Here is a 16,525-nt window from a genome sequence, read left to right on the forward strand (position 1 = left end):
ATCACTTTATTTGTCATAAATAGTATGTTTATTTCATACATAAACCTGGTCCATACGTTATTTCAACCTGAGTCTGAAAGACTAGTAAATTGTGAATTTTATATACTTTTATGCAATCTTTAATTTTTGTGATGACTCTGGGAGTAGAGGGACTGGTTTTCAGCTTGCTCCCTAGTGAGGTATTACATCATCAGCAGCTTACTCATTGAGTTAGATAACAGGATGAGGTTGAACTGAGAGTTGAGAAGAAGCATAAATCAGGAAAATGTTGTCATCCTTGATATTCTCAGTGACTCATCCCATGGGCTCTGCTGCAGCTAGCTATTGTATTTGTAAATTCATTTCATACTACTGTGCTGTGGTGTTTCATCAGTGGCACAAGCAGTTTAACTTCAACATAACCTGAAACTTTTCAGTTTATATGTATTTAAATTAATATTTTATTAATTTAGCTACTGGATATCACTTTTACCTTAATACTTGCCGTACATCTTTGCCCAGTATGTTTTGTATATACTGCTTTCTGACATATTGTGTTCAATGGGAAATACCATTGTTACTGTTTTTTTAAGCGATACTGTTTGCTTTTCGCTGTGTATATTTTGTGGCCCATGGAGAGAGCTTTTTGCTGGACCCCTCAAGCAGCCATTGTACATGCCTCTCCCACAACTTGCCCAGCATGTATTCCAGTTAATAATCATCCCACCAATATTTTGTAAACTATATGGTGTATAGCCCTAAAATAATATAATACAGCCCAGTGTCAAAACTGTGTTAACAAAATGTCAAAGTTTGGCTCTTAATAATGACCTTCTATTCTCTTGAAGCGTGACTGTGTTGAAAAACAATGCTGGCTGTATATTTCCCCAATACATAGTTGTTAAGTTGTAAGGTCAAATGTGATCGAGCAATTGGGTAATTACTCCATTCTGATTTACAAATGCTGAAATGCCTCTTTGTTCAAATTGCCATGTGTGGATTGCTGGTGCAGTGAAGTCTGTAGGACTTTCCTTTTCTGAAGCAAACTGAGAATCCCTGGGATTGGAATTTTGTGAAAGTAATGCTGATCTGTTTTATCCACTCCAAGTTCCCCTTTCCCTTGCTGTATATTTTCATCTTTGTTCCCCCATCCTGCCTCTCCCTTTTATACTTTCTTGCCATCTTTTTACCTTTTTCCAATCTCAGGATCTTTATAGCCAACTGAAACATCTTTACTGCTGTCAGCTGAAACCAGTTTACTTCACAAAGGTCGTTGATCGACACTAAGTCTTTTGTAAAAACAAATAAATCAGATGTTGGAGATCGGAAATAAAATAGAAAGTAATGGAAATACACAGCAATATCTCCAGAATGCGATATGGAGCTAACATTTTGAGCATAAAATCCTTGGGACATTTCTATCTTGCCTAATATTGTACAATGTGAATGTTCACTTGCACTTATGAAAAGCAAAATACATCATGTTAGCCATTATAGTATCAACTGAACCTGTGGAACAGACTGATTTTAATCAGTTCTTTAGAACAAAATGTATTTCTGGCTCTCGCTTACTTGTGTTTTATTGATGTAATCTGTTTCCCAGGTACTGCAGTGGGTGTTGTTATCTACACTGGCAAAGAGATGAGAAGTGTTATGAATACCTCTCACCCAAAAAGCAAGGTACGGTTTGAAAATCTTGGTGTAGAACAAATTTAGCAACAAGTCCCATGTTTGTTTCTCCTTGTAAATCTCCAACCATTGCAAATTACTGGGAGAATTTTTTAATGTTCATATTTTCTGTGAAATTGTATTTCATGTATATTTTAGATTTCCCTAACAACTAGTACAGGGAGCCATTTCTCATTTGTTTTTGATGATTTCTAAACACCAGTATTTAGAAAAGGTTTCACAGTATTTATGCAAAGTTTTAATGATTTTATTTTTGTTGATTTGATAGAATGTGTAAATACTGAAAGATAAAATTAAGCCATCAGAGGTATACTCTGTAATGATGTCAGTGACATTTTAAAATAAAACCATGAGCTGAAAGCTGGGTGACTTCTCAGCTGCCAGAGATATTCCCATTTCTCAAGAAGCCAAGGACTGGATTGGCAGGAATACCAACCCATTAAAATGTCATGGGCTTTATCTACTGGCTGTACAGCTTTCGAAAAGATATCTGTGTAGTCTCGATGGGAAATGCATGCCAATATATAAAGTTTACTGTGGATTGGGATAGATGAGAATTTGTGGACTCATGTTCAAATTCAGCTTAGAGTTTCTATGTCTGCTAGTGGGAAGGTCCTGTTGGGGAAATGAATTGTGAGCAGCTTAAAACCGCTCCTAATGGGGAAAGGTGCATCCAAACCCAGATTGTTCATTTCACTTACACAAGGTACAGGATGTCAGACATTGCTACTGTTCAGGATTCTGTTCAGAGGTTTGGGCTAAGGTGCATTGCAGAAATTGGATAGAGGGACTTTCACTTTGCGTAGATGTCTTATGTTTAATATTGGGCATTCTGCGTTAAGATGGAGTTCTTGAAACCATTCAGGTTCCACTGTTCAGTAATAATTACCTCTAACTTGGTGAGCACAGAATTTTAAACAAATCTCACCAAACAATTGCTTGGTAGTACAGAACTTAAACATTGCTAACAAGAAACATGAAGTCAAAGTTTTCATCTTGCACTCATTAGGAGTGATATTTCCAGAAAACCAACTTCATTAAGAATTTATAAAGCTTGAGAAAAGATTGATGACTTGTTGGACTATGAATGGCATGGAGATACAACCAGGCAAGTTGGCTGTGATTGTTCATGGCATTTCCATTGGAAAATATTTGGGTTTAGCACTCTGCATTGCCTTGTACTCAGTTAAAAAGGTACATTTCATCGACTTGTTCCTTTTGCACTGCCCACACATTACAATGAAATTGATTTCAATCATAGAGCTGTACTACACAGCATGGAAACAGACCCTTCTGTTGACCAGATATCCTACATAAACTGTCTATGCTGACCAGGTATCCTACACTAATCTAGCCCCATATCCCTCTATGCCCTTCTTATTCATATAACCATCCAGATGCCTTTTAAATGCTGCAATTGTACCAGCCTCCACCACTTTCTCCAGCAGCTCATTCCATACACGCATCATCCTCTGCGTAAAAAAAATAGAAGAAGCCCCTTAGGTCCCTTTTAAATCTTTCCCCTCTCTCACCTTAAACCTATGCCCTCTGGTTCTGGAGTCTCCCACCCCCGGGAAAAGATTTTGTCTACTCATAGTATCCATGCTCCTTATGATTTTATAAACCTCTGTAAAGTCACGCCTCAGCCTCCAACACTCCAGGGAAAATAGCCCCAACCTAATCAGCTTCTCCCTCTAGCTCAAACCCTCTGACCCCGGCAACATCCTTGTGAATCGTTTCTGAACCCTTCCAAGTTTCACAACGTTCTTCCTATAGGAGGGAGATCAGAATTGCACTCAGTATTCCAAAAGTGGCCTAACCAATGGCTGTACAGCCACGACATGACCTCCCAACTCCTATACTCAATGCACTGACCAATAAAGGCAACTGTAACAAATGCCTTCTTCACTATCCTATCTACCTGCGACTCCACTTTCAAGGAGCTATGAACCTGAACTCCAAGATCTCTTTGTTCAGCAACACTCCCTGGGACCTTACCATTAAGTGTATAAGTCCTGCTAAGATTTGCTTTCCCAAAATGCAGCACCTCGTATTTACCTAAATTAAACTCCATCTGCCACCCCTCAGCCTTTGGCCCATCTGATCAAGATCCTGTTGTAATCTTCTTCGCTGTCCACAACATCTCCAATTTTGATGCCATCTACGAACTTACTAACTATACCTCTTATGTTCACATCCACAGTGGTTAGCACTGCTGCCTCACAGCGTCAGAGACTCGGGTTCAATTCCTGCCTCAGGCGGCTGACTCTGTGGAGTTTGCACATTCTCCCCGTGTCTGCGTGGGTTTCCTCCGGGTGCTCCGGTTTCCTCCCACAGTCCAAAGATGTGCAGGTCAGGTGAATTGGGCATGCTAAATTGCCCATAGTGTTAGGTGAAGGGGTAAATGTAGGGGCATGGGTGGGTTGCGCTTCGGCGGGTCGGTGTGGGCTTGTTGGGCCGAAGGGCCTGTTTCCACACTGCAAGTAATCTAATCTAAATCTTAAAAAAAAGCAGTGGAGCCAACAATGATCCATGTGACACACCACTGATCACAGGCCTCCAGTCTGAAAAGCACCCCTCCACCACCACCTTCTGTCTTCTACCTTCGAGCCAGTTCTGTATCCAACTGGCTAGTTCTCCCTGTATTCCATGTGATCTAACCTTGATAACTAGTATACTACATGCAATCTTGTCAAATGCTTTACTGAAGTCCACATAGATCATGTCCACCACTCTGCCCTCCTCAGTCCTCTTTGTTATTACTTCAAGAAACTCAATCAAGTTTGTGAGACATGATTTCCCACAACAAAACCTTATTGATTATCCCTAATCAGCCTTTGCCTTTCCCAAATACACGTACATCCTGTCCCTCAGGATTCAGTCCATAACTTGCCCACGGTAATAAAGTGAGGAAATGCTGTGGAAACCCAGCAGTTCTGGCATCATCTGCAGAGAGAGAAACCGAGTTAATGTTTTGAGTCCAGTTTGATTCTTCTTTATATTGAAAGGGATTGGCAAAGCATTCGGTTTATGCTGCAGAAATAGTTTAAAATATAGCTGATGTCGCTGTGAATAGCACACAACATTTCTGATCCATGTGTTTTAAATAGACATGATATCCCATCATACAAGCTAAAAATAACTAATGTTAAGCAACTTTTCCTGCTACTGAATTTCTTTAAAAGAGTTTATTCCTCATGTAGGGAGGAGCACCAGTTAACTTTGGCCTAATGCCTTTTCTCATATATTCACCACAAGGTGGCAGCAGGAAGAGCACCAAATCTGCTACTCTGCATGGGACTGAAACCAGGATTAGGTCAGTGATATCTATCATTTTTTGGATTGGTGGTGCTGGAAGAGCACAGCAGTTCAGGCAGCATCCGAGGAGCAGCAAAATTGACGTTTCGGGCAAAAGCCCTTCATCAGGAATAAAAATGAAGGGCTTTTGCCCGAAACGTCGATTTTGCTGCTCCTCGGATGCTGCCTGAACTGCTGTGCTCTTCCAGCACCACCAATCCAAAATCTGGTTTCCAGCATCTGCAGTCATTGTTTTTACCTAGTTGGTTTTAACCAGTGATATCTATCAGTCTAACTCAGAACCAGGAATTAGTCAACAAAGAAATTACACCAAAACATGGACACTTTGGTGTCTCTTGTTGGTTGGCAACTTTGCCTATTGTAGCCATATCTCTGAAAAAAAATTCTTGATCACAGGCAAGATAGTTGCCACTTCTCAATAGATAAAAACAGTGAATGCATGTCACATTTTTCACATCAAAATATTTTTCTGGAGAAAATGGGCTGGAGAGCTAAATTTATGAATCTACATGCAAAGCAGAACTTTTGTTGATTTTAATTTTTCTTCTTCTAGATGGGACGGTTTGACCTGGAGGTGAACTGTTTGATGAAGATTTTGTTTGTTGCTTTGGTGGTGTTATCGCTTGTCATGGTTTCCCTGCAGCACTTCCGGGGTCGCTGGTATCTCCACTTGTTTCGCTTCTTCCTTCTGTTCTCCCAAATTGTTCCAATCAGGTAAAATGTGGTCTGTTTCTTACTGCCAAAATCAATCTTTTTAAAGGTTTTTGGTTTCCAGTTTCCTTTTCTGTGTCCACTGTCCCATCAGTTTACACTTTACATATATGCTCCAATTTAGTATTACAGAGCATCCTCCGATTATCCGGCATTCGACTAACTGAATATCGGATTATCCAGCAAGATCGCAATGTCCCGATGCTCGGCTAAACTATATTATCCGGAATTCGATTAACCGAATGAAATACTCCCCGCCCGTGTCCTTCGGATAATCGAGGTTCCTCTGTATTGCAAATTTTGAATCGTTTTGCTAATTTCTGAATCATGGATGCACATGGTAAACAATAATGTCAGCGCCAAGCCCTTCAGAACACCATTCCCATTACATCATATCTGAACAGAAGCAATGCAGTGAATGTGGAATATTCGATCTTTCAGAAGGTCTTTAGTGTGCGCACATTTATGACACAACTGTGTGACACAATTGACTCTAGGCAGCTGACAAAATAATTTGCAAAATGGCTATAAAGTAGAAAGTCCGAGATAAGAGTTATTTCACAGGATAACAGATTGAATGATTGATGTAGAGCTGAGGTCTGAGTGGGCTGTGTTGAAATTTGAAGATGATACCAAGTTGGAGGAAATAACTGGAGTTTGGAAGACCAACCCAAAAAAGATGATAAGACACAAACAGCTTTGCAACATGGATAGATAATTGGAAAACAAAATTAATTATGGTGTAAGAAAAGGAATGATGCAATCTGGTAGGAGAAATGTAAAGCTCTTCATTATTTGGAAGGTGTACTGAATCCAATTGAACAAAGAGATTTGGAAATGTGTTTATGCAAATCATTACTATAGGCAACACAACTTGGTTAAGGTTAAAAGTGTCCAGACAAGATAGTGGAATTAGTTTCTGGTGGAAAAGAATACAAAATCAAGTAGGTTATGTTAAATTTGTAGAAAACCTTTTGTTGCAGTGCACTGGAAGTGTTCATATCTCTCTACCCTAAGGGATATGTAGGAAAGCAAGAGATTTCCTGAGTAGTTCAGTTTGCACTCCTGTATTTTTTTAACCTATTTGAGAATGTTGCATGTTTTGTTTTGAGGATTTATTCAGTGCTGACAATAAAAAAGCCTTGAAACATTGACGACAGTGCAGAAAATCTTTACAAAGTTGTTGTAGAAATGAGAGAGCACAATTGCCACCAAAATAAATAATGATGACATTGGACCCAAGTATTTTGATTTCTGCAAAAGAGTAAACCTGAGTGAGGGCTTCCCTGGTCATGGAAGTGTTTCATCGGGTAGATGTGGATAATCCTAGAAAAAGGAGGCACAAGTATAAAGAAAGTACTAACAGCACAAGTAACAAATTTAGACATTCGTCCGACCCAGAATGTGGATACGTGGGGTGGTTGAAGCAGAAAGTATCAGTGCATTTATGTTCATTCAACACAATACTCCACTGTCAGTGCTCTGCTGCAAATGCTATGTGCACTTTTTTTGGGTGGTTGATTTTTACAAAAGTGGAACAAAATGTTCTCTTCATTGTCATTGCTTATTTCAGTATGCTTAAAAACAAGCACCCTAAGCATTAAATCTTCTATTTAGATCTGCATTTCTTTTTCTTGCAGTATTCTCCCATTCCTTTCATGAAGGAGTTAACCCTGGGAATGATTACCTCCCAGGGCCTTGCCCAGTCCAGTTTATCTAAATACACCTATCAAAACATTTAATAACATCTGCAGTAACATTTGTATATGTACTAATTTTAAAGTTCTGTCAGTAGTACTTTCCTGCAATCTTGCATCTCCCAGCTGAAATCTCCAAATATTTGCCTGAGAGATATTTTATTAGCTTACAACAGCCTCACTGGCAAGATTTGTATAAAGAACAAAAGCTGTGGCGTTTTATTTAGCTTCTCTTACCGGCAGGAAGCAGTAAGGCATGGGAAATGTGGAAGTTCAGAATCTCAACTCTAGAGTTTGAATTCAATCGTGCATTTGTGCTTGAAAACTTAGACGCCATTCTGATTGCTGGGTTGGGCTTTCAGTTTATCGGGAAGTAGTAGAGTGAAGGTCACTGGAGAAGGATGATCTGATGTGTGGGGCAGTAGGAGCAAGGCATGATGTTTGGAGAGGGAGGGAGTTTGATGTCATTATCACAAGGGTGATTAAGGATTCTGGGGAGACCAGCAGGCTTGTAGGGGAGGTTGGAGTAGGGGGTGAGGAGGAGATATTAACAATAATTGGGTGTGGAGTTGCTGAGAGCTTGATTGTGGGAGGTTTTCCTTTATCCAAAAAGGTTGTGAGAAAAGCACTCCCCACCTGTATTTGACAGCCTGTCATTGAATTCAATAGAGGAATGCCAATGAGACTTGTAACCGCATCATAAAGCTTCATGTCCTAACCTGCCCAATCAATGCAGCCTGGTTGTCCACACACCATCTGACTTCCAGTAAAACCATAGGACATAGAGTGGATGTAGACCATTTGCCCACTGAGTCTGCACTTCCATTCAATGGGCTCATGGCTAATTTGATATCCTGAACTCCACTTTTCTGCCTTATACCTATAAACCTTGATTCCCTTACGGACTTGAAATCTGTTTGTCTCAGCCTTGACTATAGTTAATGACCAAAAATCGAAAGCCCTCTGTGGTTTAAAAAAAAAGTTGATAGATTGACTGCTGTCTGAGAAAAAAATCTTATGTTTCTTTATCTTAAACGGGTGACTCTCCTTCCACTCAAGTCTCCTCTGGCTCTAGACTCTTCCCACAGGGAAACAACCTCTCTGCATCTACCATGCCAAGCCTATAAGGATCTTGTACATTTCAACAAGGTCTCCTCTCATTCTTCTGAGCTGTAGTGAGTGCAAGCCCAACCTCCTCAGGCTTTCCTCACAAGAAAGTCCCTCAGACCCAACATCAACCTAATGAACACTCTTTGAGCTGCCTTCAATGCCAGTATATCTTTTCTTCCATAAGGGAACCAAAATAGTATTCTAGATATTGTCTGTCGAATGCCTTGTATAGTTTAGCAAGAGCTCCTTATTATAGTTCTAATATTTTATATTGGTATCTAAATGTTTTAAAACCTAAGGTGCATAGGTTGGAGGACAGTTTGGGTCAAGATGAAGTTTCAAAACTCTAACTTCCCACATAGTGTAAACTCATCAGATTTCCTTTTGAAGTAATGGTTCTATTGACTCTCCAGGAAGGACTTAGACTGAATCATCTCAGCTGTGTTGCGATAGATAATCCTTACAAGAGTAAAATTCAAGGTGCTGTAACACATCTTAATATTAGTAGATTGAAGAGGCGGCGGGGGAGGGGGGTGTCAAAATTGAGCCGGATTTCTAACCTTGTCAAAGTTTGACAATCCTTATCCTGGATATTTTGAACAAGGGAGGAATTGAACAGAAACCGAAATTGCTGGGAAAACTCAGCAGGTCAGATAGCATCTGTGGGGTGAAAGTGGAATTAATGTTTCGGGTTCAGTGACCCTTCAGAACAGTGAGAATGTGATCTGGCTTGAGCTGTAATTTTCCATAGAGTTTGGGTAGTTGTTTGAAGCTTACTGGATTAAGGCTTGTGCATGTTTGGGTGAAGCACTGTATAGTTACTAGAGGGTTCCTGAAATCCATTTTAACATGGGTTTACATGTCTTTGAGATGCAGAAGGGAGAAAAGAAAAAGAAATGTTCTGTGGTTATATCATTTCCACTGAAGCGTATCTGATTTGTTAATTATAAATTGGAAACCACACCAAATATGTTCTACCACATTTGCATTTGTAGCCCAAAACTAATTGGTCACACCTTCTTCTGTATTTACATAAACGTTCATATATTTAGTACACTCACCAGTACCTGGATGTTTATGTGACAAGATATATTGTGATCTGTTTTGTTATCAGAATTTATTCTTTCTGATCTCTGTAGTATACGTGTTAACCTGGACATGGGAAAGATGGTCTACAGCTTGATGATTAGGAAAGACTCTAAAATTCCTGGCACATTGGTACGGGCCAGTACCATTCCAGAGCAGCTTGGGAGAATATCTTATGTACTCACAGACAAGACAGGTAATGGCTATCTTTTTGGGATTGTACTCACGCACTTGCCATGGAGAGGCTGAAAAGAGGGTTCAATAATATGATGCGAAGGAGAGCAGTGTTTAGTTGGGAATTGAAAAGCTGGGGCTCTTCATCAAAGCACAAAACTTGATGCTCAAGACTAAGAGGCTTTGAAAAAAAGTTTGGACCAGCTTCTATTTCCATTACTCAGTGAGTCAATAATTAATGGCCATAAAGTTAAGATCATCTTCAAAAGAATAGATTAAAAAAAAATACTCAGAGGTAGGACATGAAATTTTGTATCAGCAGCAGAGAAAGCAGGATCTGTAAAAATGCAAGAAACTTTGAGACCAAAGACATAAAAGGGACATGAAGGATTAGGTTATGTTAAAAAGCCTTTCAGAGCACTAGTACGGGCACTTCAGACTGAATGGCCTCCTCTGTGCTGTACAATTGTGTGACTTAGATTCATTCTTAGCTTTCATGTTATAAGTCGTAGCATCCTGTACCGCCCCAGCAACTTTCTAATAATAAGCTGTCTGCCTCAGAAGAAGTATTGAATAAAATCTGAGACAAAATAAACATAGATGACAGAGCAATTCCCAAAGGAAGTGATATACTTCATTTCTTCTTTCTGTTGATTATCCTGAAATCACCCTCTTCCCTTCTTCCTTTGGATAGTTTTTTAGTTTGTGATCACTAGACCAAAATATTATTTCAGGCTCGAATGTTGTTGTTTTAAAGACAGACAGACAGAATTTCCCTTTTATGTTCTAGGGTGCTGTATATCCTTCCATAGTAAACTAATGAAGTTACTCTTCAATGACTAGATCACAATTTTAAACATTTTGAGCTTAGAGAAGCCAAAGTGAGTGACGAAAGGATGATGGTGTTCTATACTTTCCCATCTTGAGGGGAAGTAGTCAAAAAAAACCTGCTGCTTCTCAATTCTTCTGGCAAATAAGGAGAGGAAATATGCTCTGAATGGTAAAGCATTAACAGAAGAAGAAGCATAAACACCTTTAGAGATTCAGATTTACTGATCTTTTAATGGAGGGAATAAGTTGATGAGACTGAAAAAATGGATATAGTCCATTTGATGTTAGAAACAAATCATTGGAAGTCTAAGACAGAAAAACATCTTCAATTCGGGCTACATTCAAGAATGGTAAAGCATTAACAGAAGAAGAAGCATAAACACCTTTAGAGATTCAGATTTACTGATCTTTTAATGGAGGGAATAAGTTGATGAGGCTGAAAAAATGGATATAGTCCATTTGATGTTAGAAACAAATCATTGGAGGTCTAAGACAGAAAAACATCTTCAATTCGGGCTACATTCAATTCTAAAAAGATGTCAACGTACCAGAGAGGAAATACACTAAGGTGGTACTAGGGATAAGGTTTTTCTGACATAACTGTGTTCTGGGGCTGGATTTTCAATACAGGGTTGGAGACCTGTTGCCTCAATGACATTCCATCACCCAATGTGGTGGTGCTTATTGTAGAATTCCCTAATTGGGCCAGTGGCAATGTCAGCAGCCAATCAGTGCTGATAGTATCTGGAACTTGAGTACAATCTAAAAGGCAGAAAGCAATCATAACTCCGCTTGCTGTTGCCTTACAGATTGAAGTGAACAGGAGAGCAGAAGGCCCACTGCGTATACAAGTGGCTCATGTGATTAATTCTTAATAGCCCTGTGGACATTTAGGGATGAGCAATAAATGCTGGCCAAATGAGCAATGCCCACATCCTCATAGAATTATATTACCAATCCCCTGACATATATCCCACCCAGATCACTCCCACTACCCCATCCCTGCATTTCCAATGGCTAACCCACCTAGCCTGCACATTCTAGGACACTATGGGCAATTTAGCATGGCCAATTCACCTAACCTGCACATCTTTGGACTGTGGGAGGAAACTGGAGCACCCAGAGGAAACCTGCGCAGACCGGGAGAGAACATGCAAACTCCACATAGCCAGTCGCCCGAGGGTGGAATCAAACCTGAGTCCCTGGCGCTGTGAGGTAGCAATGCTAACCACTTTTTGAAAAAAAAATGTGTATAATGGCAGAGGCTGGCATTCCCTTTGTCTTCCTGCTACTGTCACAAGGTGGTGGACAGTCATCCAACCCTCTGACCAATTAGGTCGTTAATGCAGGCCCCCTCCCCTCAGCAACTGGGAGTTTTGCCACACGAAGAGACTATCAGATCGGTTTGGGAGGGGCTGAAATCCTGAATGCAAATGCAGGGGATATAATCCTGTTTTCCAATCAGGTGAGCACAGTATCATATGAAATGGTGTTAATTCCTCACCCTGCCCTCCTCCCATAGATAAATAATCTGCAAATGATAGTTTAGGTTCACACGTGAAATCAGTTGGGCAAATTTGCTGGCACTGTGTCACTAAGTGGATAAACAATGAGGTAGAGAAACATGACTTTCTATACAGTCCTTAAGGTCGGAGCACCATGGGATCACAGAATTGTCACATGCAGAAGGTGGCCATTTGGCCCATTGTATCTGCACTTGCTCTCTAAAGAGCATTATGCCTTAAGACAGGAACTAAGCTGCCATTCCATAAATTTCAAAATCTCTATCTTATTTTGGTCTTTCTCTCCATTTTACAGGAACTCTTACAAAGAATGAGATGCAGTTCAGACGTCTTCACCTGGGAACGGTATCTTATGGGTTGGATTCTATGGATGAAGTAGAAAGCCACGTTTTTAGTGCATATACACAGGTAATCCATGTCCAAGTGACTAGTTGTTACTCGTACCACTTACTACTCAGACTAATAATTTAATATAAGCTCCGATTTCCATCACTTAGTCTAGGAACAATGCAATTCTAAATTCCTTTCAGTGATTAAGTTATTAAGTCCAAGGTCTCATTGAGTTTAATACAATCCTTTGTATTTTTTGCATGATTACTTAGACAGATTATCATGATGTTTCATTTCTGAATTCATATATTATCAAAAAGAATCCCTTATTCAAATGTCATCACAAATAAATAATTCATTTATAGTTATTTGACTGTATTTTACAGCCTGAGAAGATTGCACTTCTGTGCAGCACATCGACAAGGTAGATTTTGCTTGAAACATACCAGAAGTGTGTTTATCTGCTTGTTTGTGATATATAGAGTTTGTTGTAGAGAGCAGGAGAAGCTCATATCTGCTGAATTGTCCAAAATAGCAGATTGGATCCTGCTTTAGCAACATGTTCCAGATACTTAGTGTGGAAACAGGCCCTTCGGACCAACAAGTCCACACTGACCCGCCGAAGCGCAACCCACCCAGACCCACCTAACACTACGGGCAGTTTAGCATGGCCAATTCACCTAACCTGCACATTTTTGGACTGTGGGAGGAAACCAGAGCACCCGGAGGAAACCCACACAGACACTGGGAGAATGTGCAAACTCCACACAGACAGTTGCCTGAGAGGGAATTGAACCCGGGTCTCTGGCGCTGTGAGGCAGCAGTGCTAACCACTATGCCACTGTGCCGCTCGGGATTGTGGGTGATGGTATCAGGAATATGATTGGACACTGCTATGATTCATAGCCATTTGTTTAGCCTGATTTTATCAGAAATTGGTAAAGGGTTATTTTCAGTGAGTTTTATGGAAGGTTTTTCTCTATGACCCTGGTGGATTTTCTGATGCTACTTCCCAAACATGCCACAGCATCAATGTTCCTTGCCCCTACACCGCCCTGCTCATCTTATTCTCCCACTTGCAACACCATGCTGTACATTGCCAGGACATCCTGGGATTCCTGGCACCATGCCATATTTAAAGGCCAGACATGTACTCAGTCTTGTGCCAACAGTCTATAGCTGTCTCACACTGTTCTTGTCCATTGCCCTAGATGAATGGGATAGCAAGAAATTGGAACTCTACTTTGCTGACGGAGACCTGGACATTCTGCTTGATAGGCAGTGTAAGCAGTGACTGCTCATTGAGCATGCCTTGAGATGCCAGTGACTAGTGTCCATGATGGAGGGCTGGAGGAGTTAGTGGCAAGCTGGTTACTGCTCTGATTATTATGCTGGGAATTTTCATGCAGTGAGTGGGAGAACGGGAAGCTGCATGTCAATGAGGTGGGACAACATCATAATGTGGATGATAGTGCATGTAAGTAAGCCTCTCTCGTGAGAATCTGAGCTCATTGTTCAAAATTTGATTGGAAGATGGGGCTTTCTGCTCCCGACATCAGGAACCTTCTTGCTGCTGATCTGCAGTGACTCTCCCAACCTCTTGCTTTTCCCCACATCATTCAGTGGCTGAGAAGACTCTGCCTCATGCTTTGTTTAGATTCATACATCAAGCAAAGGCAAAATTCCAGAAATTGCTTGACATTGGTACCTGTGAAGCTATATCCAGCCATGAATGAATTCTTTGAAACGGAACAGAAGAGAAAGGAAGTGCAATTTATTGGCAAGGCAAATACAAATGTGGAACCATCTGACTCGTGGATCAACCTTCAGCCCTTAGAGCAACTTTCACTCCATAATGTCCCATTGCCAGTGGGTTCTATTCCAGTTTTTGTACATTATCCAAACCTTTGCTTTATCATTTTAATTCCAGCTCATTTTAACTTATTGCATTTGCTATATAATACGTTTAAGCCCTTTCTAAAAGCATCTATATTTTTGTGAAGTCAATTTGTTGCTGCACCTATTGTGAAGTCTTCAGGCAATTAAAGCGAAACTTTGATAATTTAATCTGGTTGTCATTCACTCATGTTAGTCTCTCCTTCCTAAAAAAAAAATCTTTTGATCTTAAAATAGATTGTTCCCAGAGTCAGACTACCCAGGGTGAGTCATTTGATGATGCCCCATTTATCTCTCCACTCTGGAGGCTTCCTGCCTCTATTCCTGATGAAGGGCTTTTGCCCGAAACATCAATTATCCTGCTCCTCGGATGCTGCCTGACCTGCTGTGCTTTTCTAGCACCACTCTGATCTAAACTCACATTTCAATACTGGTTCTTTAAGCTATGCAACAGAACCTTTTATTCTCATAAGATAACACTCCTATCCAATATTTTTGTTAGCAACCTTTACTTCTTTCGTCCCATTAACCTTTCCCTGTTCACTTTTGCTAGAAACATTTGTTCCAGACTAGTATGTGTATTCAGGGACATATGTCACTCTGCAGTGCCTTACTGGATTAGTCTTTATTGAAGTGTTGAGCCCTTGTGGTGATTGTTGGCTGTTTATTTGGCTGCAGAGTCATCACAGCCAGCCAGATTGTGACTTCCTCTAAATCTCACAAATGCTCAACATTTGAGTTTGCTGGATGCTGGTCAAAGGCTAGTTTTCATCTTTCTTGGCACATTCAGGTCACATGTCAAAGCATGACACTGCACCCAAAATGCTATGCTTTAGCACATTTAGTAAATCATCGACCCTTTTCGATCATTCCACTGTAGCTTGCTGAGCTGTGGTGAGAGCCACTTCTTGCTTTTCACAGTAGTGAAAAAAAATTATTTCAAACGTTCAGATTTTGGGCTGCATCACTCTTGGTGATTCAAGTATTGGGAATTTAGAAAATGTCTACCTAATGTTCACCTGTGGCAACTTTATTATAACATTAAATGGATTCGAATCATAAAACACTATCCAGTTTCCCTGAACAACGAGGGACCACTGAGGAGTTTTATCCTTCTAACTAATTAAGATGGCAATGTATTTTCCACTTCATTCATATAAAATGCACTGGAGCTGCAAATGTTTGCTGCTGTCTGGCTGGCTGAGATTTTAATAGGATCATGCATCTTCCATTAATCTTGCAACAAACAAAAACTATCAAGACTACTGTCAGACTGAACTATTCTAAAATATGAGCTATAATTGATCAAAGTTCAACATGTTTTGTTTAGAGCTGTAGGCACAAGTATTTGAATTCAAGTTTGCTCTTGGTACCAATGACGACAAGTAGATCATGGACAGACTCTGTACCTTTTAAAACACTTAACCAATCTTCAGTCTCCTGCTTCTTCTCAAGAATTTTCAGAAACCATTTTTTTGATCTGCCGGGCTGTGGATAACATTGGCACTAAGGATGTTGGGTCACGTCAATGGGAACTGAGTGATTAACTCGATCAAGTGAGAATGGTCGGTTTACCTTCCCTGAAGAACAGTCGGACATTAATGGTTACTTTGTCACTGTTACCTTCCCTGATCGAAAATAAGTTAAATTCTATACCCTTTGATGATCCTTTTGGAGCTGAAGATGAGGTGTTCCATCCTATTAACTGTGATGACAACATGTAGTACTCAACTGTTTTAAAAGAGGAGGTTGAGCAATTCATCAACTTCACCAACACATTCCACCCTGACCTTAAATTTACCTGGACCATCTCTGACTCCTCCCTTCCCTTCTGGACCTCTCCATCTCCATTAGTGACGACCAACTTGACACTGACATTTTTTACAAACACACCGACTCCCACAGCTACCTGGATTACACCTCTTCCCATTCTATCTCTTGCAAAAATGCCATCCCGTATTCCTGATTCCTCCGCCTCCGCCGTATCTGCTCCCAGGAGGACCAGTTCCACCATAGAACACACCAGATGGCCTTCTTCTTTAGAGACCGCAATTTCCCTTCCCACGTGGTTAAAGATGCCCTCCAACGCATCTCGTCCACATCCCGCACATCCGCCCTCAGACCCCACCTCTCCAACCGTAACAAGGACAGAACGCCCCTGGTGCTCACCTTCCACCCTAC

The 16,525-nt window shown here is 40.5% G+C and overlaps 1 protein-coding gene across 1 annotated transcript in view; it reads left to right on the forward strand.

Annotated features, from left to right (window-relative positions):
- The window catches only part of LOC122560050 (probable phospholipid-transporting ATPase IIA), a 179,465-nt gene that overhangs the window by 74,967 nt on the left and 87,973 nt on the right, over nucleotides 1–16,525 (forward strand). The window contains exons 10-13 of the mRNA XM_043710245.1: nucleotides 1,583–1,659; nucleotides 5,540–5,700; nucleotides 9,644–9,786; nucleotides 12,414–12,526. Of these exons, the coding sequence (XP_043566180.1) occupies nucleotides 1,583–1,659; nucleotides 5,540–5,700; nucleotides 9,644–9,786; nucleotides 12,414–12,526 (494 nt within the window). The remainder of the gene's footprint in view (nucleotides 1–1,582; nucleotides 1,660–5,539; nucleotides 5,701–9,643; nucleotides 9,787–12,413; nucleotides 12,527–16,525) is intronic.

This window comes from Chiloscyllium plagiosum, chromosome 20 (genome assembly GCF_004010195.1).
Source record: "Chiloscyllium plagiosum isolate BGI_BamShark_2017 chromosome 20, ASM401019v2, whole genome shotgun sequence".
In the NCBI taxonomy this organism is placed as follows: domain Eukaryota; kingdom Metazoa; phylum Chordata; class Chondrichthyes; order Orectolobiformes; family Hemiscylliidae; genus Chiloscyllium; species Chiloscyllium plagiosum.